Here is a 24,409-nt window from a genome sequence, read left to right as displayed (position 1 = left end):
GCCGTCGCATCTGTGCGTGCTTTCTGCACGAGTGACTCCAGGAGGATCCCCCTCTTATATCCTTTCTTTAGAGTTGTTTTGATTGTTGTACAATCGTCGCGTCACTTTTTTTTGTAACGCTCATTAATTAGTGCAACGTATACAATAAATAGGTATGGTAAATCAATAACATTGGAGTACTTTACCGTTGAAACCAATTAAGGGTATTTAAACCACTTTTCCACAAATAAGTGGACCAGACCTAGAGGTGTCTTGAGCATAATGCAATAAATTGTAAAATCCAGTCCACATACCAGTGCAAAGCATAAGTATATTCTAATATGTAAGTACAGGTACAAACTATGACTACGACGTGTTGCATCTATAGGTGTCGCTTTGAGAAAAGTTCATTCGTTCGTTCGTTTTCCCGTTCGAGGTGTAATTCAACTGACACTGCTGCAGCACACCATAATCCATCCTGTTTCAAATGTATTTGAATTTTGCAGTGACTCCTCATTTGTAATCATCACCGACCCGGAAATAAGCCCTTTGAGCGCCGCCCTCCCTGTTTCTGACACCTGATGCTAATTTCTTCATTTCCTTTACCACGTGCACTACTGCTGGAATCATTCCACGGAATAATTCAATTGAATATGTAATGTGTGCACTCTTCAACGTATAAATCGACAAACTAATATCATGCAGGGGCACGAGCTGTAATTTTGCCGGTGTTTCTAAAAAATAACAACTTTTTATACTTTCGCTGATTAATTAAAAAAAAAAAAAAAAAAAAAAGCTAAATTACACCTGGGGTAAAGTTTTTCCAGCAGTGCAACTAAACACGTAGATGTATTATTACCTCTGTGTTTAAATTTTTCCGCTTTTCATCTAGAGTTATTGGGCTTAAGAGCAGTGCATATAAACCTGCTGCTTTCCCTTTTTTCCCCAGCATATACCCCGAGGAAAACATACACACAGAACCAACATGGAGCACAGCAGGAGAGTTTCTTTCTTAATTGCCCTTTCCACCTCTCGCCCCTTTTATTATTTTTCACGTAACAGCCTTGGCCAACAACTCGGAAACACTCACCTTTTATTGTGTCGCCGGTGACGTTACAGTTCTCTCGTACAATTGTCAAAAAAAGATTTATCATACTTTTACAACAAACGTCCATCCGACATCGTGCTTAACTTTTTTAATTAAAAAAAAAAAAAAAAAAAAAAAAAGCATACAAAGCTCCCGTGCAATCGCGTAAATTTATAAACGATGATAATGTTTACGGGCTTCTTTGTGTAAGCTGTTTACATTTCACCAGCTCGTAATGACTCAGCTGCAGGTATACGTGTACATGCAAACCACCTTTTTTTAGCGCAGTTTTCTAATTACCTTCCCCAAACGAGTATAGCTTTTGCTCTTGTTTTCAAAACTCGCAGTATAATCCCTTACAAACACAGCTTTTTAAATTGTTTATCGCAGACTGCACGCACCCATGCAGAGGTAATAAACATCTATTACGCGGCAAAAAAAAAAAAAAAAAAATGCAATCTTGCAGTTTCGGCCCATGAAAAATACATTTTCGCAGCCGCATCAATTCGTTTCCCGGTAAAAACACAACGCGCTTTCAAAAACAACAAAAGTGCAGGCCCTATACGAATAGGTACTCGGGGGTGGGGGTTCTGATTAAAATTTAACCGGAACTTGAAGGGGGAAAATGGATTCGGGGGGGGGAGGAGCGAACGGAAATGCAGCGAATTTCAGAAGCGCCCAAATCCTCTTAACGATATCAATGTTTAAGCGAAATAACGCGTCCCGTGTATATATACCTATATTTTTCACCCCCGTTATATGATGTACCCCCCCGGCCTCTTTTCTCTCGGCTGTTCTTTCAACCTTGGCTTTTGTCTGGCTCTATTGTCGCGTTGGCTTTGTGCATCGCAGTTCTTACTTCCTCCGTGGTTTTCTCTCTCCCTCCCCTCCTGTCTCTACCTGCTTTTTGCATTAAGCGCACACGTAATAGGTATACCTTTGTCGACTTTAGTGGTGGGAAAGTAAAGCACGCAATTATCCAAAATAAATACGGGATGGAACACCGATGGATACACGCGAAAAATGGCAAAGTTTTTTGTTTTTATTTAAAAACTTTTAAAAGGTGCGGGTACACCTACGACTCACTTTGTAGAATAAAAAAAAAAGTTTACTCGAAGAGGAACTATACAGGGAAGGGGGGAGGGAAGGGGTGCGAACACGTGTGCTGTACAGGTTGCCGTGAATGGGCAAAACGCGTTCTTTATTTTCCCCTTAGCGAGAGCACAGAAAACTTTTCGCCGGGGAGTCCCTTCACTTTGGGGCGTGAAAGTCCGGGGATAATATGATGTAAGATCCGTCCTGTACAATCTTGGCCCATTCGGTTCGCAGCAGCTTCGGCGCGCAGGATCCAGTCAATCGCGAAACTTTTGTAAATCTTTAAAAAGTTCTGGAATTGACGCCCCCGACGTGATGCACAGCGCTACCCATCGTATAGTTGTCCCACCGAAAGGACTAGCGCGTTATTTTTTTCGAGTTGAACCTTATTTTTAATTTTTCAACATTTCACGCGGAACTGCATGAAATTTCCATTCCTAAAAATAAAAGTATGCCACACTGGTTGGTGTTGAATTTAAAGTTGTTGCGACTCAAGTGCTCCTCGTGCAAACCTGATGAACCGCGCTAAATGTTAAAAAGAAACAGTTGGATTTAAAAAAAGGAAAAGAAGAAAAAAAAAAAAATTGCTTCGCGCACGCTCAAGCCCCAACGAAAACGCAAAATAAAAACAGAGGGAGCGAAACCAGCGGAGCCAGCATAGTTTGTATATGCAAGCCGCGCGTTATGAAAACATGACAAATGATCCGTAATAAATCACCGTATTATGCTCTCCTCCGCGTCTCCATCTTCCCTCGCATAATCATGCACGTATACATCTATACATATATAATATATACGCTCCTCGCGCTGCATCAGCGCCATCAGCACAAATGTAAGAACATAAGCGCATTAGAGTTCACGGCTGTTAGCCAAGCAAAATATCACTGAATCCACCCCGCTACTTTTCTCAAATTTTGTCAACTTTACTCAAGTATACCCAAGTACTCTCAATGACCCCCTAATTCATCCTATCGCGGGAGGGGCATCAAAACAGCGGCCGACCCGCGGCATTATTAGCTCGGCGAGGCTGGTGTATTATTCGGGGCCGCTTAAAAAGTTCGTCATCCACTTTGGGCCGCGATTTGCGTAATTCGAAAAAATGTGGAAAAAAGAAAGGGGTCGTCGGGCAAATGGCTTTTAAAGTGCAGCCCCCTCGTTTCAAAAACTCGTCGGGAGACTCTGCTGTCGCCCCTGTGCATGCGGTGTACACTGGATGGTTATATATAAGTATACATGTATGTGTACAAGGGGTGGAAGGGGGGGGGTAGAGACCATCACATCTCTCGGGGTGGGTGAGCGCGAAGCGAAGAATACGCGATTTATCATGCGCACGCCCTTGGAATACATCCCGAGCGTCTTAGCTATGAGCTGCCGGGAGGAGTGAGTATATATTTTCGCATGGAATGGGAGCGTAGGGCCGGAGGAAAAGCTCGAACGTGGCTGGCGCGAGCGATTCTTCAAACTCGACGTTGGAAATTTTTAGCTGGGAAGAGCGAAGGGCAGACAGAGTCGGTTGGGAGCGGAATTTTTATGTTTTTTTTTTTTTTTTTTTTTTCCTGTCCGACAGGTGTGCGTTTGAAAATCTGCAGCGAATTTCGCTTATCTCTGTTTTTTTAGGCAAATTTACAAATGTACGAGCGAGAAATGGTGCGGCGTTTGAGAATAAAAGAGACAAGGGAGGTACGGCGTTTTTCCTGACTCCGCGGACCTGCCGCATTAAAAACTCCGCCTCCATAATTGACGAGCACACGCGCTCACCTGTTCTTGAAATGGACGAGTAAAAATACGTCGTCGCCGACGTTGTTGTTTAAATACGTGCAGCTTGATGAGCTAACCCACGTAGGAGTGAGCGTATCAAAGGAGTAGGTGTAGAGAACAGAGAAAAATATGAGCTGAAAGGGTTAATGTAAAACATGCCCGGTACTGTACTTCCTTACAGACGGGCAAACTTTGAGGAATTTGATGTGAATACATGTAGTCTTTATTTGAATTTTAATCAAAGTTGTTAATTACTTTATCCATGCATGATATTTTAATCAGAATTATTCTTCATTTTCGTACGTAAAAAAATTCAAGCGAATTTCTTTCACGAGCAGACTCGGGCACGGATGTACTTTTTCAACATTTTTGAACTATAATTTTTTGCTCAAATTGGAATGCTTTCTGCTGAAAAAATTTTTTCAATTACTAATTACAACACTGTAATGTATTAATGTCTTTTTGTTTGCAACATAAACAATGCACTACAATTTGAAAGAAGAAATAATGTAGAAAATAAAAAAATAGTCAAAGTATTTAAAATGTTGATTTTACAATAAATTTTAATATTCAAAGTGAATTGCACTTATCCTCAGTATTGCATTAGGAATAGCGATGAATAAAAAAAATTTTCTTTTCAAGTTTCATTTCGACCGAAATACTTATTGAAAATTCAGTAACTTGCGCTTACAAAAAATCACAAATGCAACTTTAACGTCGATACTCCCTCTTTGCTCCACTTTTTAAGCCACCCAATAAATAAATCACACAATAACTTACACACCGAATGAAATATGATAAGCTTTACACGCCCCATCGGTCGCCCTTCAATCAAAGTCTTAACTTTATACCACCTGTTTCAGATGCCACAGGCCGAGGGACAGTCTCTTCTCGTGGAGCTCCGGCTTCGACAACTTCACGGGATTCGTCAACTGGGGTTTCCTGCTGCTGGGCATCGGCGGCGTTCGTCTTCTACTGGAGAACTTCATAAAGTGAGTTCCAACCTCGATGATTGACCTTTGTGATTCTCCTCCCCCTGGCTCCTGTACGCTCCACCGATATATAACGAAGCCAATTTTTCGTGCTCCCGATAACTTTTTTAATTGAAATCGTTCGTCAGAGTGAGTATTACGAACAAAGCGGTAAAAAAAAAGCTTGCCTCGCAACACCCAGACAGCAGCAGCAGCTCTGTTCGACGCGATCGTTTGTTCTCGAAAGTGTTATTATTATTATCATCAATAATTATTCATTCGAGCAAGTCGATCTACTTTCTGGAAAATAAAAATCGAAAATGTTGATTCAAAAGCCGAGAGGGTGTTTAAAATGCCGAAAAAAGTGGAAGAGGAGAACAAAAAGCCCGGGTGGGCCGAAAAAATGGCATTCCCGTGGATTTCCCTCGTACGAGCAGAGCTGTTAGCTGTAAAAGCCGAAAAAAGAGAAACGGAACGAAAAACAGATGGAAAAAAAAAAAAAAAAAAAAAAAACCGTCTGCCACACACATATCTATAGGTGTCGACGCTTTATACGCATGGTCGGTATCACTGTAAAGGGGGATGCAGCAGCTGCCACACGCAGCGACCGATATGCCGGATAGGTATATAGATATATAGGCAGGGGGGAGGAAGTCAAACAGAGATGTTGAATTTTGATCGATGCCGGAGGAAGTGAGGTGGGCCCGATTGGCTCTCGACAGACGCGACTCAGCAGGATCTCGAGTTGCCCGAGCTATCGCATCCATCCGAGCAATCTCGGGGAATTTCCAGGAAGAATCAGTCGCTCAGCGGCCCCCGGTATTGGGCCAATCAATTTATCCCGTTGATGCGTCTTGGGGTGTGTATGTGCACAAGGGGAAATTAGTTCGATGATTATCGTTCCCGGGGATGTTTGAGTGTCCGGGATGGCTCTCGTGAGCCAAGTGGAGCCGAGGGGTAGCTGCGCCAAAGTTTCGGGATTACATTTGGAAATACAAACACAGCCTACGTCGAACTGCTAACTTTAAAGCCCCGAAAATTCACGAGGGGCGCAGCTCGTGCTGCTACACTTTACATCAGCGAGCCGTGCAAGTTTTCCGAAAAATTAACTTGATTGGGGGTATAAATTGCATCCCCCCTCCCCCTCTTCTCCATTAAATTTCCGAATAGTTTGGCGGGACGGGGCCGCTGCCATTGTTGCTCTGTTACACGCCTCTTCGAATTGCACTCAGACGGGAATGATTATTTTCGATATTTTAATACAACGCCGTTTTTTCGAAATCACGCGGTCGTTACAGAGTACGGAAATGTATATGTTGTATTGATCAGAAGAAGTAGCACAGCGTAATGTTCCTGCGGTCGAAAGCACGCCAAGTGCAAGGAGCGCGGGGGTATTTACTCGCCCCTCGATCTCGAGTCCGGAAGCGCGACGTCGGGGGAGAAGACTTTGAAAGACCGAGTCGCAGCCCATGAATAATTTTAGCGAGATTTTTATCGCGGCTCTCGAGGCTGCCGCGGTGTGGCCAACAGTAGCGGCCCCTCCTCCTTCCTTCTCCTGCGAGGGCGCAACAAAAATTTATAACGCTCGTTAAGGAGCCGAGGCGCGAGCGGGGGGTAAAAACTTTCCTCCGCGCAAACTTTCGTCTCGGCTCCTTAATTGCTCGGCTTCGAACTGGACCGCCTTTCGCTGTACACCCCCGCTTTGCACCGGCGGTGGACTTGATTTTCCTAAGCCCACCAACAGCGTAACGGAGCCCGAATTTGTGACCATCCCTCCCCTAAGCCGCTTTGCCTGACGACTCCATTATTACGACTATACCCGCGAAAGTTGGATCGAGAGAGTATACTACTGTTTGAACCAAACTCATGGGAACCATTTATAATCTATTTACAGTTTTTTATATAGAAAAAAGGGGGGACTCTCGCAATTATTTTTCAGGGTAAACTTTTGCCCACAGTTTGAGTTAATCGAGGGGGTCACCAAAAGAGCATAAGGGGAGAATCACGGAAGTGGGTTTTCTAAAATGAAATCGCTTACGTTATATCGAAGTTGGAGCCTGGAAGAGAGAGGATGAAGCCATCAGAGAGACGGACGCGAGCTGCCCCGGAAAGAGCCCAGCACGGGCGACATTCCCAGCGCCGATAAAAGTTCAAAGTGCGGAGCAGAGGCTTTGGCGAAACTTTATGCCCGGCATCTCGTCCAGTATATACCTTATATACATATATATGTATGCCGTGGGTTTTGCGACGCGGCCATAACTTATACATTCGGCTGAGCGTCGCTTTGCAAAATCTTAAGCGGAATGCCATGGAACTGCACGCGCGTGAGCGGAGGTCGCCCTGCCGATGAGCTAGTCGTATGATTCCTGAAACAAAATACAATCTCTCTTACATTAGGTTGTACAGCAATTTTTTGCTTATATACGGGAGAACACGATATTCTGCAAGAAAGGTTTTGTTTGAAGGATAAAACAAGTGCATGGAAATTCGATCGAAGGGACCAAAAAGCACCGATTCCTTTTGTGGATGAAAAATGCTTTCGACTCGTCGAGAGAAAAGCTTTCATTATTTACTTGAGGGAGAGTTAAAGCCCGTGGGGACGACCCTCTTTTTTTACAAGGCTTCTCGCGAGGTTGGGGTTGGACGTTAATAGCGATTCTTGCAAGCTTGTACATCGGGTGACGGTTTGCCGGCCGACCTGGTATAGCGTGGGAGTCAAAGAATGACCGCAGAGCGCTGCCGGCTAACTCCGAAGCGAGTGCCAAGTCCTTTTTTTTTTTTTCTTTTTCTCTTGCTCCTGGTTCTCCACTTCTTGATTTTTCCTTTGCCCGTAGGTACGGTATCAGAGTCGACCCGCGCCAATGGTTTCTTTTCCTCAGCGGCAAGAACTACGACGGCAACGAGTACCCCTCGATCCTGCTGATTTGTTGTAAGTTTTTCTTTACTTTTACTTCTTTATGAAAAACAAAAAACCAACTGGGACGATTACAAAAAAAAAAAAACTCTTTCGAGAATTAATACTCTTTGGTTTTAAGAATACATTTTACCTTGAGTTTTTTATTTTCAATTCAACAAAGGGTGAAAATATCAATTATTCCTTGAAAATTTTTAGATTACACAATCACATTTTTTTAAATCCAGAAAGACTTTTTTTACAAATATATGATATCGTATTTATGTAAGCACATTTGTTCAATCTGTTAGCTTAGGATAATAGAGGTCGACCGTTTTTTGCTCGGAAACCAATATTTTTGATGATCTCGATAATCTTTAAGATCTTTTCCAAACTTCCGTGATTGAGACTTACCAATCTAATATATTTTTTTTTTTTCCCAAGGGCAGCAGTTTTATCGAAGTTGAAAATTTTTGGTCCCAAAAGTACGGTTTACAATCCGACTTACAGCTAAAACTTGTTAAACGTCTCGCGGAAAATAGTCCGTAACGTGACTTTTTTTCATCGGACTCGGTTAATAACTGCAAACACGATTTTTTTTTTTTGACAACTTTTGGGAATGTTTTTTCGACGCTTAGCACGGCGACAGCGGCACAAAGTGGTCTACTCGAGTAAAATTACCCGAGCACATTTCACGACTTCTCGCGAAGCGGTAGTTATGCGCTCGAGATTCTTGCCGAGCCAAGATGCAGTTGAATAAATTGTCTTGAAAGCATCTGCACCCTCAAAAAGTGAGATCGGAGTGACTAGTCTAGTGCAGCCTTTTTCAGCCAGAAAAACTTGTAATACTCTGGCCACTTGTGCACATCTTCTTTGACATGATGAAAATTGTGGTGGCTTTTTTTAAAAAATTTTTTTAGTTTTCATTGCATCCAACTTCCCATAGTGTTTAACAAGTCCGAGCGAAACAAGATGCGCTTATAGTTTTGGATCAGTAAGAACGAGTAAGAAAGTACACAAAACATATTAATTATGATTTTGAAATTTCATACGGACAAGGGGGTAACGGGGTGAAACAAGAGGCTTAACTTTTATGCAAAATCAAACTTTTGGATCAGAGCAACAAGTAGTATAGTACATTCACGCGTTTTTGATTATTCTTTTACTATTTTTTTACGCTTCTTATATACTTTTACTCCATAGGTCGTTGTTGCCTATATCAGCTGATATAGGTCAATAGGTCAGTCGGTTCAGTTCTCGCTCTAGCGTACATGTCTTACTTTAAATGGGTTCAAGACAAAATCTGTTGAACGTAGAAATATATGTGACTCTTAAATACGTCATTTACCAATGATAAGAGTGATACTAAATAAACTAATTGAGCTTTTTTATTTTGTGCTCGATTTTGTGGGCATAAAAATAACCATCCTTTAGCAATAAAATATGAAAAAAAATGTAAAATTTTTGGAGATTAATGAACTAAACATATATTTCGTTGTCACATTTACCAAGTTAGACGTGAAAAATTGTCAATTACATGCGCAATGATGTTTAATTCCATCTTCCGTGGTATTTTCTTAATTTTCCAAATAAAGGGATTCGATCGAACCTGCGCGCATTTCGTGCCTCTTGCGTTTGCTCTTTCCTTTTCAGTAGCAATACAGCAGCGCGAGGCAGGTGTACAACAAAGAATGCGCGGGTGGTTGTCTGCCAGTTTTCCTGGCACTACTCCATGCTTTCTTCGGAGATTCCAATAACATTAAGCCCGACTTGCTCGAGCTGCCGCTACATCGAGTTTGTCTTGCGAAACAAAAGCAATGCGCTCAATTACGCACGTGTAAACATGCTTTTCATCAAAATTCTTTATCAGTTCTCTTCTCTTCCCTTTTTTTTTTTTCTCTTTGAAAGTGCATCTGCTCTTGTGCAATTTCCAGAGTAGAATTTCAAATTAAAAAAGCTTGGAGGCGCAGGCTCCCTTTGAAAAATTATTACGTGCCAAAGATGAAAGTGGAAGAGCACGTGTAGCAGATAGTACAACCCTGGCTCGTGTGCCTAAGCTTTTAAAGCCTCGAGGAGTCCCTCCGGAAAGGAGCATCACGGGAAAAATTGAAAATGAAAAAAAAAAAAAAAAAAAAAAAAGTCTCTGCTCCCTCAGACGCACTTTGTCTTTGCCGCCCTTCTCCACCTACTCTTCTTTCTCGCGCCTGATTACGTTCGGGATTTATAACAGGTGTGTGTGGGCTCTCCATGAAAAAAACATCCCGCCGCACTGTCGCGAGTAAATCTCCTTGCTTCGCTCCCATTTCGCGAGCAAAAAAAAAAAAAAACTTTTTCCCTAAAATTGTACTGAAAATTGTAACATTTGTTTGAAAATACAAGCACTCGCGAGCTAGGGGGTTACTTTGAACAAACGATCGAGCAAATAACGTAGTTTTCGAGGGGGCGCGGAAAGAGAAAAAGCCTCGTTAATAAACGCCACGGCTGTTTCTTGCCTCGGGCGTTGGGCAAGAGCGATTACCGGTTTTCTCGCAAAGAAGACGATTATGTGGGAAAAAACAAGTTGGCAGCAGCAGCAGCTCGGGGTATATTCTTGCGTTCATTTTGCAACATGCCCTCGCAACAAAAGCAAGGCTCGCAGAGAAGAAAGTGCCGGGCAGGAGCCAAAAAACTTTCGAAAGGCACACGTATACATATATATGTATACACATACTAGCCCCGACTGGGATGAATCAGGAGGTAGCCCGACTAAGTGGCTGCATTATTTACGCGTGTATACGTAAGAGCCGCCACCGCCGCCGGGGAACTATGGGTACAGCCCCATCACATAATAACCCCTCATATTTCAGAATCTTGGCGACCGCCGGCCAACCTTCTTCCCCCGTTGCAGGTACGTCGTATATACGCATGCAAGCGCACACCACACGGAGGATTATTGTCCAAATAAAAGTCGGTTCTCAAAATAGCGTCCTTGTTAATTAATGTGTTGTAACCAAAAAGTACGATGTATGACACAAACATTTCAAGTGCATGCAGCATCATAAAATTAAGGTGTATGTACACGGTTATATTGCGTGCATACACTGCTAATCTCGATGTCACAATACATACACCAAAGTTTTCAGTGAACGCTCTTGCATTCACTGAAATTTCCAGTGTACGTTGAAGCGTTCACTGAAATTTCCAGTGTACGTTGAAGCGTTCACTGAAATTTCCAGTGTACGTTGAAGCGGTCACCCAAGTTGAGATTTTGTATCCATATACCATGATACAATGATACGTTAATAAAGTTATTGATACACGGGAAGTTTTTATAAAGGGTTTGACTTTTCAATAAGTTGCAAGGTACAAAGTTTTAATGATGCGTTTGTGTAACCAGGAACGTTTGATACTCACAACCATATGATACGAGCCACATAACCTGTAAAGTGTCAACTTATAAATATCCTACACGGCACCTTAAGTTTCACCGAGATTTTGGATGCATCCTGCGTCGTACATCGAAAATCTCGGTGTACGCTGTGTCGTACATCGAAAATCTCGGTGTACGCTGTGTCGTACATCGAGAATTTCGATGTACGATATATTTACACGCAAAATGACCGTGCACACGCACCTTAATTTTTTGTTATCAGTGTACCTTAAAAATAACGTGTCATACATCATACTTTATTGTTCATACATGCTTATTGACGATGCTCTTTTATTGTTCATCGAAGTTTTCAGTGCTTGCATGTGAGAACAGTGATTATTTAGGACAATAATCCTCCGTGCACCTCTTTAAAACCATCCATCCTTATCGTGCAAACCTATAATGTTTATACATAGGTATATATGGCGTTTTTCCTTTTCTTCGCGCTTATTCGTATAATAATTGGCTCCTCTGCATATATTACATGCACGTAGTGAGCAGCGGTGTGTAGATTACTTTTTGAGTAAAGTTTCTGCCGCAATCGTGGGGGCTGTGTTCCGCGATTAGGGGATTAATTATTTCGCGGATATAACAGAGCGGAGGGGGGGGGTGAGGGTAGAGTGATTGCGCTTGCGGGCCCGGCGGGATCAGCTAATTCATTATATCACCAGCGCTTCATTAGCCTCGGTAGGGAGCCAATCGCTCTTCCCATCCTGCAGAGCCAGCCGGGGCTCTACTCCTCCTCCTCCCCTTGCAAATTTAGCTCCTTTCTCCTCTCTCTGTTTTCGTCCAACTGAGCGAACCACCTACTTAGGAATTTCCCAGCACGTGTTGGCTCCGTGCGAATCTAATTGATTGTGAGATTCAATTTTGAGACTGAATCCCCGGCTCTTGGGTGCTTTGAACGATAAAAACACGATTATATACATTTTTTAAAATTAATTCTTTGAAAGAAATGTAAGTGTAGCAAAAACGAGATACCCTGCGGTGTATAAAAAACATTTACCCTATTTGTATACAGGCACCTATTGCTGTTAACATCAAACTTTGATTAATTACCTTAAAACTAACCAACAAGGACGGGGGAGCAACAGCAAACAGTGCCCAACAACAGTAAAGTTGGACCGCCCTAATGAAGCTTTGATTTTCAATAGTAATCGTACATGTATAGCCTACAGCGAGATTAGAGAGGTACATAGTGTATACATACCCGTGGGGGTGGGTCCACGAAACAATACGTGCACCACCAAGGGGTTGGGTGGGTATACCTGACAGCACGTTTGGCGCGACGACGATTGCCGCAACACAACGTCAAGTTTCGGCTGTCGCTTAAGTTTAGAGTCGAATGAAGGAAGGAGAGCCGAGAGAGAAGGTGGCCTCGAGCAGTAACTCGCCGACGCGCTCTTAACGAGTTAGGAGCAAACGCTGTTCCCTCGCTCCTTGACCCTACTTTCCCCCCTTCCGACGACGGTGTGTAGTTACACTTCTTTGCCTACTTTTTCTCTTCTTCTTGGCCTCTTTAGGTATACATATATATATATACACACATCACATCTCGCAAAGAGTCGGAGGGAGTGGGGCCTCGTTGTACGTAACGAGCGGAATAATGCGCGGAATTTGTTTTAACTTTGGATGGGGCTCGGCTACATTCGTTTACCGGACCCCCGTGCAGCCAAGTACATGTACATTATTAACAAGAGCCGAGGCTCCAGCGAGATTCTCTTTACTCGAGGGAGAAACGTTTTTTTTCTATCTGTCTCTGTCAACTTTCCCCCCCCCCTTTTTTTTTCTTACTTTGATGAACATTTTTACCTTTTTATCGATCGATCGCCGGAGCGCAATGGCAAACAATGAGCCTTTGAATTATTCTGGTACCCGAGCTGAAAATACAAAAATCAGCACAGGTGAGTTGTAAGTTGGATACTTTCGCTCTTAGGAATATACCGGCTGGGCCTCACTTCGTGGAATAAGCTGTATACCTATACAGCGAGAGCAGCTCTTATACTCTTTATTAACAAATTTTCCCTTGTGTTTCTCCGTTCGTCAGATGAAAACAAGTATACCTGCACCTTCCTGCTGGTAATTCGTCGAGAGTCGAAAAATATTTGCATAAATAAAGCGACGAGGTGTGTAAGTAACAGCTCCCGTTAACACCGTGTAAGCACCGTTACGGATTTATTCCCCACCAGGGAAATTTGCTCCCTCGCTCTGCAGTCTCGTAAAGAAAAGCTTATACACATCCACCCGCCCTTACGACTCTCGGCCAAACTTTCTTTTTCGAGCTTGCCGCATTTTTTTTTCTTCTTTTTTCTTTTTTCTTTTGCTTAAATGCTTTAAATCCGATGAAATAAGTACCTACTCTTTTCACGATAATTAGTACGAGTCGTACGTATAATGTATAATTTCAAAGAGGAAAGTACAACAAACGAAAAAGAGTGCATCATGGAAAGGCCCACCTGAAAATTTTCGGCGGAGCAATAAAAGCAGTATGAATGGGAAAAAAAAGATAAATCGCCCGAAACTTTGATGGTCAGTTTGTTGGAATTCCAACAGCGGCCAGCGTTACTTTCATCCCCTCCCGGCACAGCTTTGAGGATTTAAAGTCTATAATACTTAAACTTCTAATGCCCGCACGTTCCCCGCAGAGAGAGAAATTCCTCGAGTTGCCTTTACAACGAACGAGCCAGTGCTGTTTCGAAGGGGTTGGTGGTTCCTTTTTTTTTTCTCCCCCTCCGTTTCCGGCAAATCGAGCCTCGCGGAGCTTTTTCACGCCGCGCGCGCTGGACAAAAGAGGGCTAGCACAGTCGACGAATTCCCCGTCCAAAGGCTCTCCTCCTCCGTTCTTGTGTATATTAGCGCGCTTTTACCTGCACATGTGTACGCGTAACGCGAATTCTCTCGGCAAAAGAGAAACGTCGACAATATACATATCCGCGCGTGGCCTCAAATAAAAATTCGCAGCTCACTCCTTTCGAAAGAAGCGCGCGAGGGGGGGGAACATACCCAGAGGTGCTTGTTATATGATACTTTCTTTACATGCATAGAGCCGCGAGGGGGGGAGAACAGCTGCCAGGTGCTTTGGTGCGTCAGCTGCTAATTGGATGATTCTTGTGTTTTTACATCGGGAGCGAAAAACTAGGTTGCGTACACCTTTCCACTTGGGGGAAAAAAAAAGAAAATAAAAAACAAAGCGGGAGCGAGACAAGTGCGGGTTGTAACCCCCTTTTTTTTGCGATTCGCGATAGGGGATCTCGCACTTGTTATCCTCGACCGCGAGTGACAGAAAGAATCACGCTTTTCATCACCCGAGTCGACTATTTTTTTTCGCGAATCAATGGGACAGTATGACAGCGCGTCGAAACCGCGCGATTCAGCTTATGCCGCTAGCTGTCATGTACTTCGGTGTAATGTTATACGGTCGGGTGTACATGCACCTGCACGTTTGCGCGAAGCGACGCGCAAATTGACACCTCGTGTCGTCGCTCCGACTGTTATTCGTGACGCAACGATTTTGCCGTTACGGCGGATAATTGCTGGTACACGTTGAAGGTACTTTGTCGGCTCGTGCAACACATTACGATACATCATTTTCACCCGCAAGACTAATTTGAGTCGATCGCAAACGATTTGGTACTGCAATAATCTTGTATTGTTGTTTTTTTTTTTTTTTTTTTTTTCTGTTTCAGACTCGACAGTTCCTGTGGTCATGTGTCTACTTATCGAAAAGGGCCTGGCTATGGTAAGACCCCCACTCTCATAACTTTCATCAACAATCTTTCTCAAAGAAAAAGTTTACCCTCCCCTTCTCCTGCATCATGGAAAAATCGATGACGCCTATTCTTTCGATCCCTTGACCGAATTTCCCGGCTCTTGGCAAAATAACGCGTTACTCTCGCGCTATTACCCGCCATGCCGATGCAAATTAACCTGTATATACCCGCTGTTACGCGCAAATTTGTTCTCTCCTCGTCGATATCACCTGCCCGGCAGAACAAACGCGTGCATACATATATATACAGGCCATCGAGCTACCCTCTCTCTTTAAATATATGTAACGCGTGCGATGTATAGGCGATCGATTACGCGCGGCCACATCAGCGAAATCGCTTTTGTAAACTCTCCGGCATAGCCCGCAAGTGCAGCGATATCCGCGTCACGGGCAAATGGGAAATTTGGCTCTTATTCGTATACGCGTGCACGCGTATGTATGTACCGACACCCCCGCAACTCTCGGTGCGCGTATGTCCAGTTGGTTTTACGCGTCGACCTACGTATAAACTCGCCTTGGCTGCCAGCTTGACCCTTTTATTATTACCCACCGCCGGAGCTCCACTCTACACCTGTTCCTGACTTGATACCGCCACGGGCGATTTCCCAGTATAATATATACTTCATTACCCAATACACACACAAACCATGAAATTTAGTCCCGTAATTGAATTCGTTCTCATACGCATAACAAATGGGGGAAATACTGTAAACGCGATAAAATTAATTATAACTTTTGCACGTTAATTCCAGGCTTTTGATACAACAAATAGTACATACACACCTACGGGCGTAGTTGTTATTTTATCCAATAAGTATATATACGGATCAAACGAATATGGCTAAATAAGTTTATTGGATGGTCTTGTGGGACGATGCAGAAAATTCGTGAGCGCGTGCACCCCCCTTACACGTGAATGGGAAAGGGTATGTATTTGTACGGCGGAAAGCAAAGGTCGAACAAGAGAAATCGGGCTTCCGGAAGGTAAACCAAAGGGTCTTTAGCTATTGAGTTAACAGAAGAAAGATGTACAACTATATATAAATACGTACCTACGTGCACTACTACAGGTATACGTGTACTATATCTCTGGATCCCTCTTTCGCGGCGCTTCGGTAAGCGCGGTGGAGTTTGCCGAGTAGTAGGTAAGGTATCTTGGAATTCTCGGACGCAAGTAAGAGATCTCTCCACGCTGAAGTGATTGGTTCAAGAGGTTTGTTGCTGCTGGAGTGCGCCCTATATATACATACAGCGAGCAAGAGAGGGTGAGAGAGGGGGCTAGGTAGATAAGTAGATATATATGTATAAGTGTACAGCTTAGCTGCAATTCGTCGGGGGGGACCGGTGCCAAGTCTCCCTTACTACCGGCACGTAACGTTTCAAGAATGTTTTGACCCGTTTGATTCTTTGTGCGAGACGGCGCGACACCCACTCGATCCCCTGGGGCTGATTGCGAATTCTTCCCTCCTTCTTTCTTCCTTCCGTCTTTAAATTCACGGGCGAACGAGCTAATTGTATACCGTTGGCTTGTATATATACCTACTTTGTTAATTTTGCAGTTTTTTGTCTATCTCTGTTTCTTCTTGCAGGATCTCATAGCCCACGGTCCGGGTATGGTGTTCCACGTGGTGAACCTCATAGTGATGGTGCTCGTGCCGATGGTCGTCATCCACGTGAAGGAGACAGGATTCAGCTTGAGTGAGTGATATTTTACCTTTGATTGTACAACTTGGTCCCTCTTCTCTCTGTCGCTCGAAACAAATATAACAGGGTCAAGGGGTAGCTCACGTGTCCCCCGGTACACGGGGCGTGACGGACGGGAGTCGCACCGGATGGACGGGCGGGGGCCTATCGTTGCGTTCTCGCATGCAAATGTAATTACAGGCGGCGCGCAGCTTCCGGGACGCGTCGCTGACTTGATCTATGGGCCCCTCCGTCAGTTTCGAATGATTGAACTTCTCAATTTGTTGCCCCCCGCTGATGGATCGCCGTAATTTTGCTCCTTCGCGATTAATCAAAATAAAAAAAAAAAATAAAAAAATACCAACGGACAAACAAACGTTCGAAAACTATAAATAATAGAACTGGACAACTTCTCGAGGAGTCACTCCCAGAGAGGGAGATGATGAAATAATCCCAGTATATTCCTTCTCTCGTCCTCCTCATACGTAAGGTGTATGTATAGATACGACTTCTGTCCTCGTAACTCCAAAAACTCGCTCTGCATCGCAAAGTTTACCGCTATTGGGAGAAAAATTAGCCAACCTCGTATGAATATCATATATACTCCGTAGTCGTCGATTCGAAGCTACTTGTACAGAGGAAGCCTCGGGAATTGAAGTAAAACGCCATTATCCGGGTAATCCCATGTCGCGACTAACGGAATGTTCTCCGTTAAACTTTGTTGCGAAATGGGTGTACCTTTTGTACGCACCTTCTGGAAAAGCTAATTTTCCCGACTCTCGTATCCTTTTTTCTTTTTAATATATACTAGCTGCGCATCTTTGGTCGAAGACGACGAGGACGAAGGTAACATTTACCCTCTTGTCGTCTTCTCAAACACAAAAAGCCAAAGAGAGAGAGAGAGAGGAGGGTATACAAGTTCGTTATTCGGATTGCACGAAATCGGTTGGTATTCCGGCTTGTTTACTCCGAGAGTCCCGGTGACGCGGCAGCAAGCGCGTACCGTTCCCACGTATATAATATAGTATACGTATAGGTGGTAGGTACACCCCCCAAGAAAGCCTCCGTTCTGCGAGGGATGGTGCTACCTGGGACTCGTCGGACAACCGAGAGTTGCAGCGATTTGTTATTCAAAATTCGTCGCCATACCCCCCCTCCCTACGTGTACACGGCAGTACTTTGCCAGGGAGGGCGCGAGCTTCCAGCTACGTACGAATGTAATTTCCTGGAGCCACGTGCACCGCAGCACCCCCCTCGCCAATACTGCAGCTGCTCCTCTTTTTCCATGTCCGCGCACACCCGATGTCTTTGTTTTATACTTTCTCCGATGGCTCCCCCCCTTCCGTCAGTGTATAAATCTTTGTTATTTCCTCGTCCTCTCTTCCATCGTAACGAGCCTGTCCCGAACGAGACGATCGCAAAACACCGGCGCTAATTAAGTTTTCTGATTTACGGCCGTCCTCCTCTCCTTACATCCCTCGTAAATTCTTCAAATCCGGGGGAATGTTTTTTTTTCGCGCAACACCCAACCTCCTGCCTACTTCGCGAACCAACATCCCTCAAAGTTTCGGGATCACCGGTATATAGCTGCGGCTGAAATTAACGTGCCAATCTTCCGGCTGTGCCATTTCCCGGTGGGACATCAGCGGCGAGCCAACGTCTTAGCCGCGAGGGTGGGGTAGTCGCGTGATTTTTGCGATATGCTAAAAAATGCAGGCTCACGAGCCCTCGAGGAAGAAGTCAATTTCACGAGTTGTTCGCGACAGAGGGGCTGCTCGCCGTGTACCTACAGATATATATGTATAGGTCCTCTGTACAACACCTACACACATCTGCGCCGCGAGACTCGACGAGGAGTTTGGCAGACCGTGAAACGTCGAGCTCCCTCTTCCAGCCCCGCAGGAGCACAAGCCCGTTTGCACGTACATCGTATATGAAGCGCAAAACTTGTCGAGAAAGATGCCGCCGCCACCGTCACACCACCACCACCTCCTTTCAATTGCATTTGTACTCGGAACTCGTAACGTCATTATCGTTCCTTCTCTGTTGTGTGTACCTGCACTCCTCCCTTCAAACTCCCCCTTTCGCCTCTTGCTGCTACCGCCCCCTCGTATACTTGGCTAAATTATGCTAAGCTATGCGCGCCTCTTTTTTTTCTTTCGTAAATTTCGCTCATCAGATTACCCCACGGAGAAGGGGGGGGGGGGTATGTGCGACGTTATACACTCGAGCTCTCTTGGAAACTAATTCTCCTCGATTATTGTATTTATGCATATAGGTGCAACTTAGTTATATATTTACATACATTTCACACGCGTTATGTTGATTTGCGAGATATAAATGAAGTTTTACAGTTTTTTTTTTTAATTATTTAAATCAACACATTCCAAAAATCTTGAACGATTAAAAAAAGTCCAAGAGCAAGAGGTAAGATCCGTTTGCGGATGGCTATATACCTTCATTTATGTATATATAGTCCTATACGAGCTCGGCTACTCCGAGAAAACGTATATATATTTACGTACGAATAAGGGGCGCTGCGATGGTGCCTTGGAGCCCGGCCAACCTGTTAGGCTAACTAGCTCGTTGTAGGCTGCAGCTCTTACCTCCCTCCCCCTCCATTCTTTGCTCCCTCGTATATATTATATATTATACCTTAGCCGCCGCCTACCTATATCTCTTGATATTCCCCCCGCCGTGCACGCTCGTGCTGAATAATCCGGCTGAAATTAGGCCCGGAAATTATAGTTTTCCCAACTGCGTGAGGCATCGCTCCTCCGAGCAAAAAGCCGGCTCCTCGCGTCTATAGGCGTCCTATCGAATGGACAATCACCGTGGAATCCGCAATCGGAGATCGAAAAACGTGGAGGTATTTTCACACGCCTCACGGGTCTCGATTGGCCCGTCAAGTGCTCGACCACTGCGAAGACGCGGGCTTACGGGGCTCTCGCTCGCTAAGCTCTTAAGACGGCCACTCGGGCGTGAATTCCCCGAAATTCCAAACTGATTCATCGCCCCTCCCCCGACTGACCGCGTATACCGGGGGAGTTATACCCAGCCGCGCCGAGACGCTGTTCAAACATCGGCATTGGCGGAATTTGCGTTTCACTATGTGTACTCCCTTTGGTATACGTATACATATATATAGGGGATTGTTTGTTACGCGAGGATATAAGTCTTTGCGATCACAATTCATTCGGTGCGAGTATGTGGTTTCGAATGCACCTTTTTTCCGCCCTTCGAGATGGAAACATATTTTTTCCGTCCATGTCGCAGGCGCACGACTCATTTAATTTAAACGCATCACCCGCGGTATACATAAGCTTCGTTTCCATCGGTTACGGCGTGCTCGTGCACACAATGGCGGGCAATACGTATCTCCACCCCTCCCCCCCTCCGTTGCCTGATCCCCTTTCCGATGGAAGCGATTTTCCCACCGCCCGACTCTCTCCTCCCACGAGCACGTCTGATGTAATAAGGAGCCCGGCTGCCTCCGAGAGAACGAGAAAACATCCGCGAGTATCTGCCGTGTGTGGAGGAAAACGGAAAATATGTGGGACGGCGAACAAAAGTGCGGATCTCGGGTTATATACTTGTATCCCTGGAATTGAAAGCTCCGCGTCTGTACGTGGTTCGCTTGGCGTCGGCTTGAATTATTGAAACTTTGGCGTTTTCGGAGGGATTTTCCAGCCCCTCCCCCCAAAGCTTGTCAATTTTAAACTTTAACACCATGAACCACTCTCATACTGCAGGTACGTATAAGTGGGAAACGCTCATTTTCGGCTAAGCAGTTTGTTTTGTCGAAATTAATTTTTCCGGGGCGAAGCAACGAAGCAATTGAAAAAAATGGCAGTGGGGTGCTTTAGTTGCGGCAAGGAGTAGGTATAGCTCTTTTTTTTGCCAAACTACAGCGCTCTTTTTCTCCCTCGGCGCTCGCCGGAGGGGATAGGGTGTACGGGTGTGGACTGTAGTTTCGGGGAGCAACTTTTCAACCTTGGGCACATCGTATTTTCTCCCTCCAATCAGAGGCGCCGCGTCGTGCCGGCCAATCAAGGGCCAATAGCTAATCAACGCCAACCAGACACACGTATATATATATATATACTCTTTCTCCAGCCACTTCTTTCGCTAAACATCAACGCTTCGGGAAATAAACTTGCTCTTTCTCGAGTTAAGTTGAGTTTTTTTTTTTTTTTTTTGCTCTTCTCCTCTTCTACCTTCTTTCTTCTTCGATTGTTTTCCGTAAACTAGTTGGAGTTGATTACCACACGATCGATAGGTAACTATATACATGCCGATGTACGATATTTGTGTGTACAATACCGGAGAATTTGGCGGATGTGCGAGAGGTCGCGCGATTGTATTGAAAGAGAGTGCGTCTGCAATGCTCGTGAACGGCAGTTTTCCTCGGGTCCCCTTGGAAGCTGAGAAAGTGAGAAAGACGTGTGGGGGTGGACGAAAGCGTCCAAAGAAAATTGAGAAAGTACTTTCACACTGCAAGTTGCAGCGAAAGAACCGATACAATGTGCTCGAGCGACCTTTTCCCCCCCCCTCCATAGTTCGCGTCTTGGTGCGCGGGAGCGTGCGTTATCGGTGAAACATAGTTGGTACACACCTGTATACATCCAGCGGCGAAACTTCACTGCTACTTTCGATCATGGACTCTGTGTATTTTTTTTTCTTTTTCTCCTTCCTTCTCTTTCACTCCGCTCCCGCGCGAGTGGGGAAATAATGGATGTCGTGAAAAATTTACTATATGGAGCGAAAAATTTCACCCCATTTCGCTTTTGTTGTTTCTTTTTTCTGTTCCTCCTTTTTTTTTTTTTAATCCGTTAAAAGAAAGAAAAGGGAACAAACAGTACTCTGGTTTCGCTGGTTTATTCATGGCGTACGCGAGCATACGGTGAATTTGGTAGCTTCTCTGTTATACACCCATCATGCGGACCGCACATATATGTGCATACCTATACGTATACCTTGGCTTGTCGGCGTTATTTTCCTTTAATTTGGACTTTCTTTACTCTCCCCCGGCGAGTCCAGCATAACCGCTGTGCCTCGATAAAGTACAATCTACTCTAATCCAGTCCAATGCGAATGTTGGCCTTCGATCTAATAAAATCCATCGCGATGGAAGGCATTTGTGGGGTGATCAATTTTTTATTCATTAGGTACTCTCCTTTTCTAATGTGACTCTTGAAAATCGCCTTTTCGAGCCAAACAATCGTTTTCTTAGGCTATATCCCCCCGGAATAATCCGAGCATTAAAATGTTAATTTTCCGAATGGAAATTATATCCGCGTTTATTTTAATTAGCCCGAAATCCGGAAGGCAATTGAAACGAAAATAACGAAATGGAAATTTTAAGATGAGATTTTAAATATTCATGCCGCCCTTTCTTACACTGCGCCATACGCGCGCCGTCGTCGTCGGACCATATTTTGACTCGTACTACTTGGCACCGTTGTCTTTATTTTAATTTACTTTTTTAATGGCCTCGGTAGTTTGGGGGAAAAAAAAAGAAAAAAATAGTTTGCTCGAAACCTCATTTACAAAAGTACATCGGCTTGTCTCTCAAGGAAAGATAACAAAGTTTATTTGATCACGTTCAAGCCATCTCTCGTATGACCAAAAAAACGCCAAATTCGCCAACGAAAACGATTTTCCCGCATACAACCGCAGCTTCGCACGTATATATATACACACACACACACACGTGCCCCGGAAATTCAATCGGATTAAACTCAAGCCGCAAATCAATTGTCCCCCCCAAATTGGTAAACGCGGATACGCAAATACATGTCCGCACACAATCGGCAATTACAGTTGTATCATTGCCACGGACGCCTCGTCAAAGAAACGTCTCCATTTGTCAAATACGTACAATGCAAGCACCGATCGATTTTCATACATCTCCGGAGACGCCGACCCCCCCCCCCCCCCCTCAGAAATCGCTGACAACGAAGCGCGCACGCGACAATCTCCTGTTTTAATCCAGGAGCCGCACAAAAGCGAGGGGAAGACAGAACGATACCTTTTTTTTTTTCTCTTTCCCGCTCTCCCGTTGTGCCCCGTAATAGTCGAGGATTTCGCGACACCCAGTGGTATAGGTACGTAAGGCACATACGCCAGCGCGAGCTCCGTAATGCGGCGAGCACGCAGCCGGAAAATTATGACGCGTGTCTCGGCTTTTTTTCCTCTCTCTCTCTCTCTCTCGTTGCCGCTCGTCGTCGTGTCTTTTGTTCCGGAGCGGCGCACACATCCATTGTGATAATCTTGCGGGGTGGGGGGGGTGCGACGAGAAGAGCTGGATACACCGTATATATAAAGGAGAAAAAGGACTCGCGAAGGATACAATGCATTATTCAATTATACGGTACAAGAGGGGTGTACCTACTCGTGCAGCGCACCGGCAAAGTGGCACGTGGTTCAGACTCGCCCGTTCAATCTCCTCTATTGTTTTTTTTTTTGTTTTTTTTCCTTCATAATTTCTACGTTCAGTCGTACAGGCTGTATACTTATTATTCAAAGCGGTTTGTTTGTCGATGCAGTTGGCGCCATGTACGTGTGCATGCTGTACGCCCTTCTGTTCCTCAAGCTGTGGTCGTACGTGCAGGTGAACATGTGGTGCCGGCTCAGCGTCAAGAGCAAAAACACGTCGCATGGTGGGATGCGCAGACAGTCCTTCAGCTACACGGACCTGCTCGGTGAGTACCGCTTTGGTTTATCCTCATCCATCATTGCTATGCAATTTTATATTGTATTTTATGTTGTACACCCGCGGAGGAGATAATAATAATTTACGGCTTTCGAATCAGCATTTTACCCATGTATATATATATATACCCACGGAGAATCCGTCGATTAAATATTCCAAAGTGCAGCCGAAACGGTTCTCGAAATGTCAAAGAGCAGGAAATTTCGAGCTGGTAAAATTACCGCGAGAGTATATACCTACCTGTACGCGTATCAAAAACACACAGAGTATATACGCTAATGAAAGCATAATGGGAACATACTGGTGTAGAGAGCCCGTATATATGTATATATGTACACCCAAGCGTTTGAGGTCCGGTGCTGCAGAGTGTGCAGTACAAGGTATATGTACAGAGGGACGGGCCAAGGGGAATATTACCGTAGCCGCCGCGCGACCGGATAATTTCCAGCCAATTTAACCGGCGATCTGGCTCGCCTCGATTTCCGGAAATCGAAGTACAGCGCGCCGGTATCGATTATTCAGACTCCGCGGGGCCAAAGTCAAATTACGGAGAAACTTTACCGCCGACGAACCGCCCGCCAACTTTCTCTCTTTGATCCACCGATACGACTGTACTTGCTCTCTCTCAAGGACTCTATTCCCGGAATGACGGGTCATGTGTTCCTCAAAGTAAAGGATAACCCACGAGCATCGATCGCTATGATTTATTTTCTTGAAAACAAAAAACCTACATCGTCTAATCGCTACCTTGCAGCTTCGCGTGCCGCGTGACCGTTTGATACACCCCGTGGCCTCGCAAAATTCTTGTACGGTCTCCCTGTTACTCTTTTGAGCCAACACGGGTAATTTTTGTTATTTTTTAATCACGGCCAATCATCCCTGATTTACGATCCGACTCGTATATGCTTCGACGAGGGTGTATTAATACGCCAGTAAAAGAGATCCGTCGGACGAAACGCAGTTATTACTACTCGTGGAGGAGCCATCGCCCGAGCCACTCTCGAGCTTGAAAAATGAATGCAAACGAACAAAGGAAGAAAGAGGGGGGGG

General features: G+C 44.7%; 1 protein-coding gene across 2 annotated transcripts in view; it reads left to right on the top strand.

Annotated features, from left to right (window-relative positions):
• The window catches only part of mdy (diacylglycerol O-acyltransferase), a 46,869-nt gene that overhangs the window by 8,855 nt on the left and 13,605 nt on the right, over positions 1-24,409 (top strand). Inside the window, exons 2-6 of one of the 2 annotated variants that reach the window (XM_014357255.2) lie at positions 4,783-4,911; positions 7,725-7,819; positions 14,879-14,931; positions 16,551-16,659; positions 23,193-23,348. In XM_014357255.2, coding sequence (XP_014212741.2) covers positions 4,783-4,911; positions 7,725-7,819; positions 14,879-14,931; positions 16,551-16,659; positions 23,193-23,348 — 542 coding nt within the window. The remainder of the gene's footprint in view (positions 1-4,782; positions 4,912-7,724; positions 7,820-14,878; positions 14,932-16,550; positions 16,660-23,192; positions 23,349-24,409) is intronic. The other variant, XM_014357256.2, reaches the window with a different exon arrangement.

The sequence above is a fragment of the Copidosoma floridanum genome, unplaced genomic scaffold, assembly GCF_036245765.1.
Source record: "Copidosoma floridanum isolate Cflo_tuat_1 unplaced genomic scaffold, Cflo_Japanese_pri ptg000012l, whole genome shotgun sequence".
In the NCBI taxonomy this organism is placed as follows: domain Eukaryota; kingdom Metazoa; phylum Arthropoda; class Insecta; order Hymenoptera; family Encyrtidae; genus Copidosoma; species Copidosoma floridanum.
Note: the sequence above shows the minus strand (reverse complement) of the source record. Positions and strands in the feature narration are given on the sequence as shown.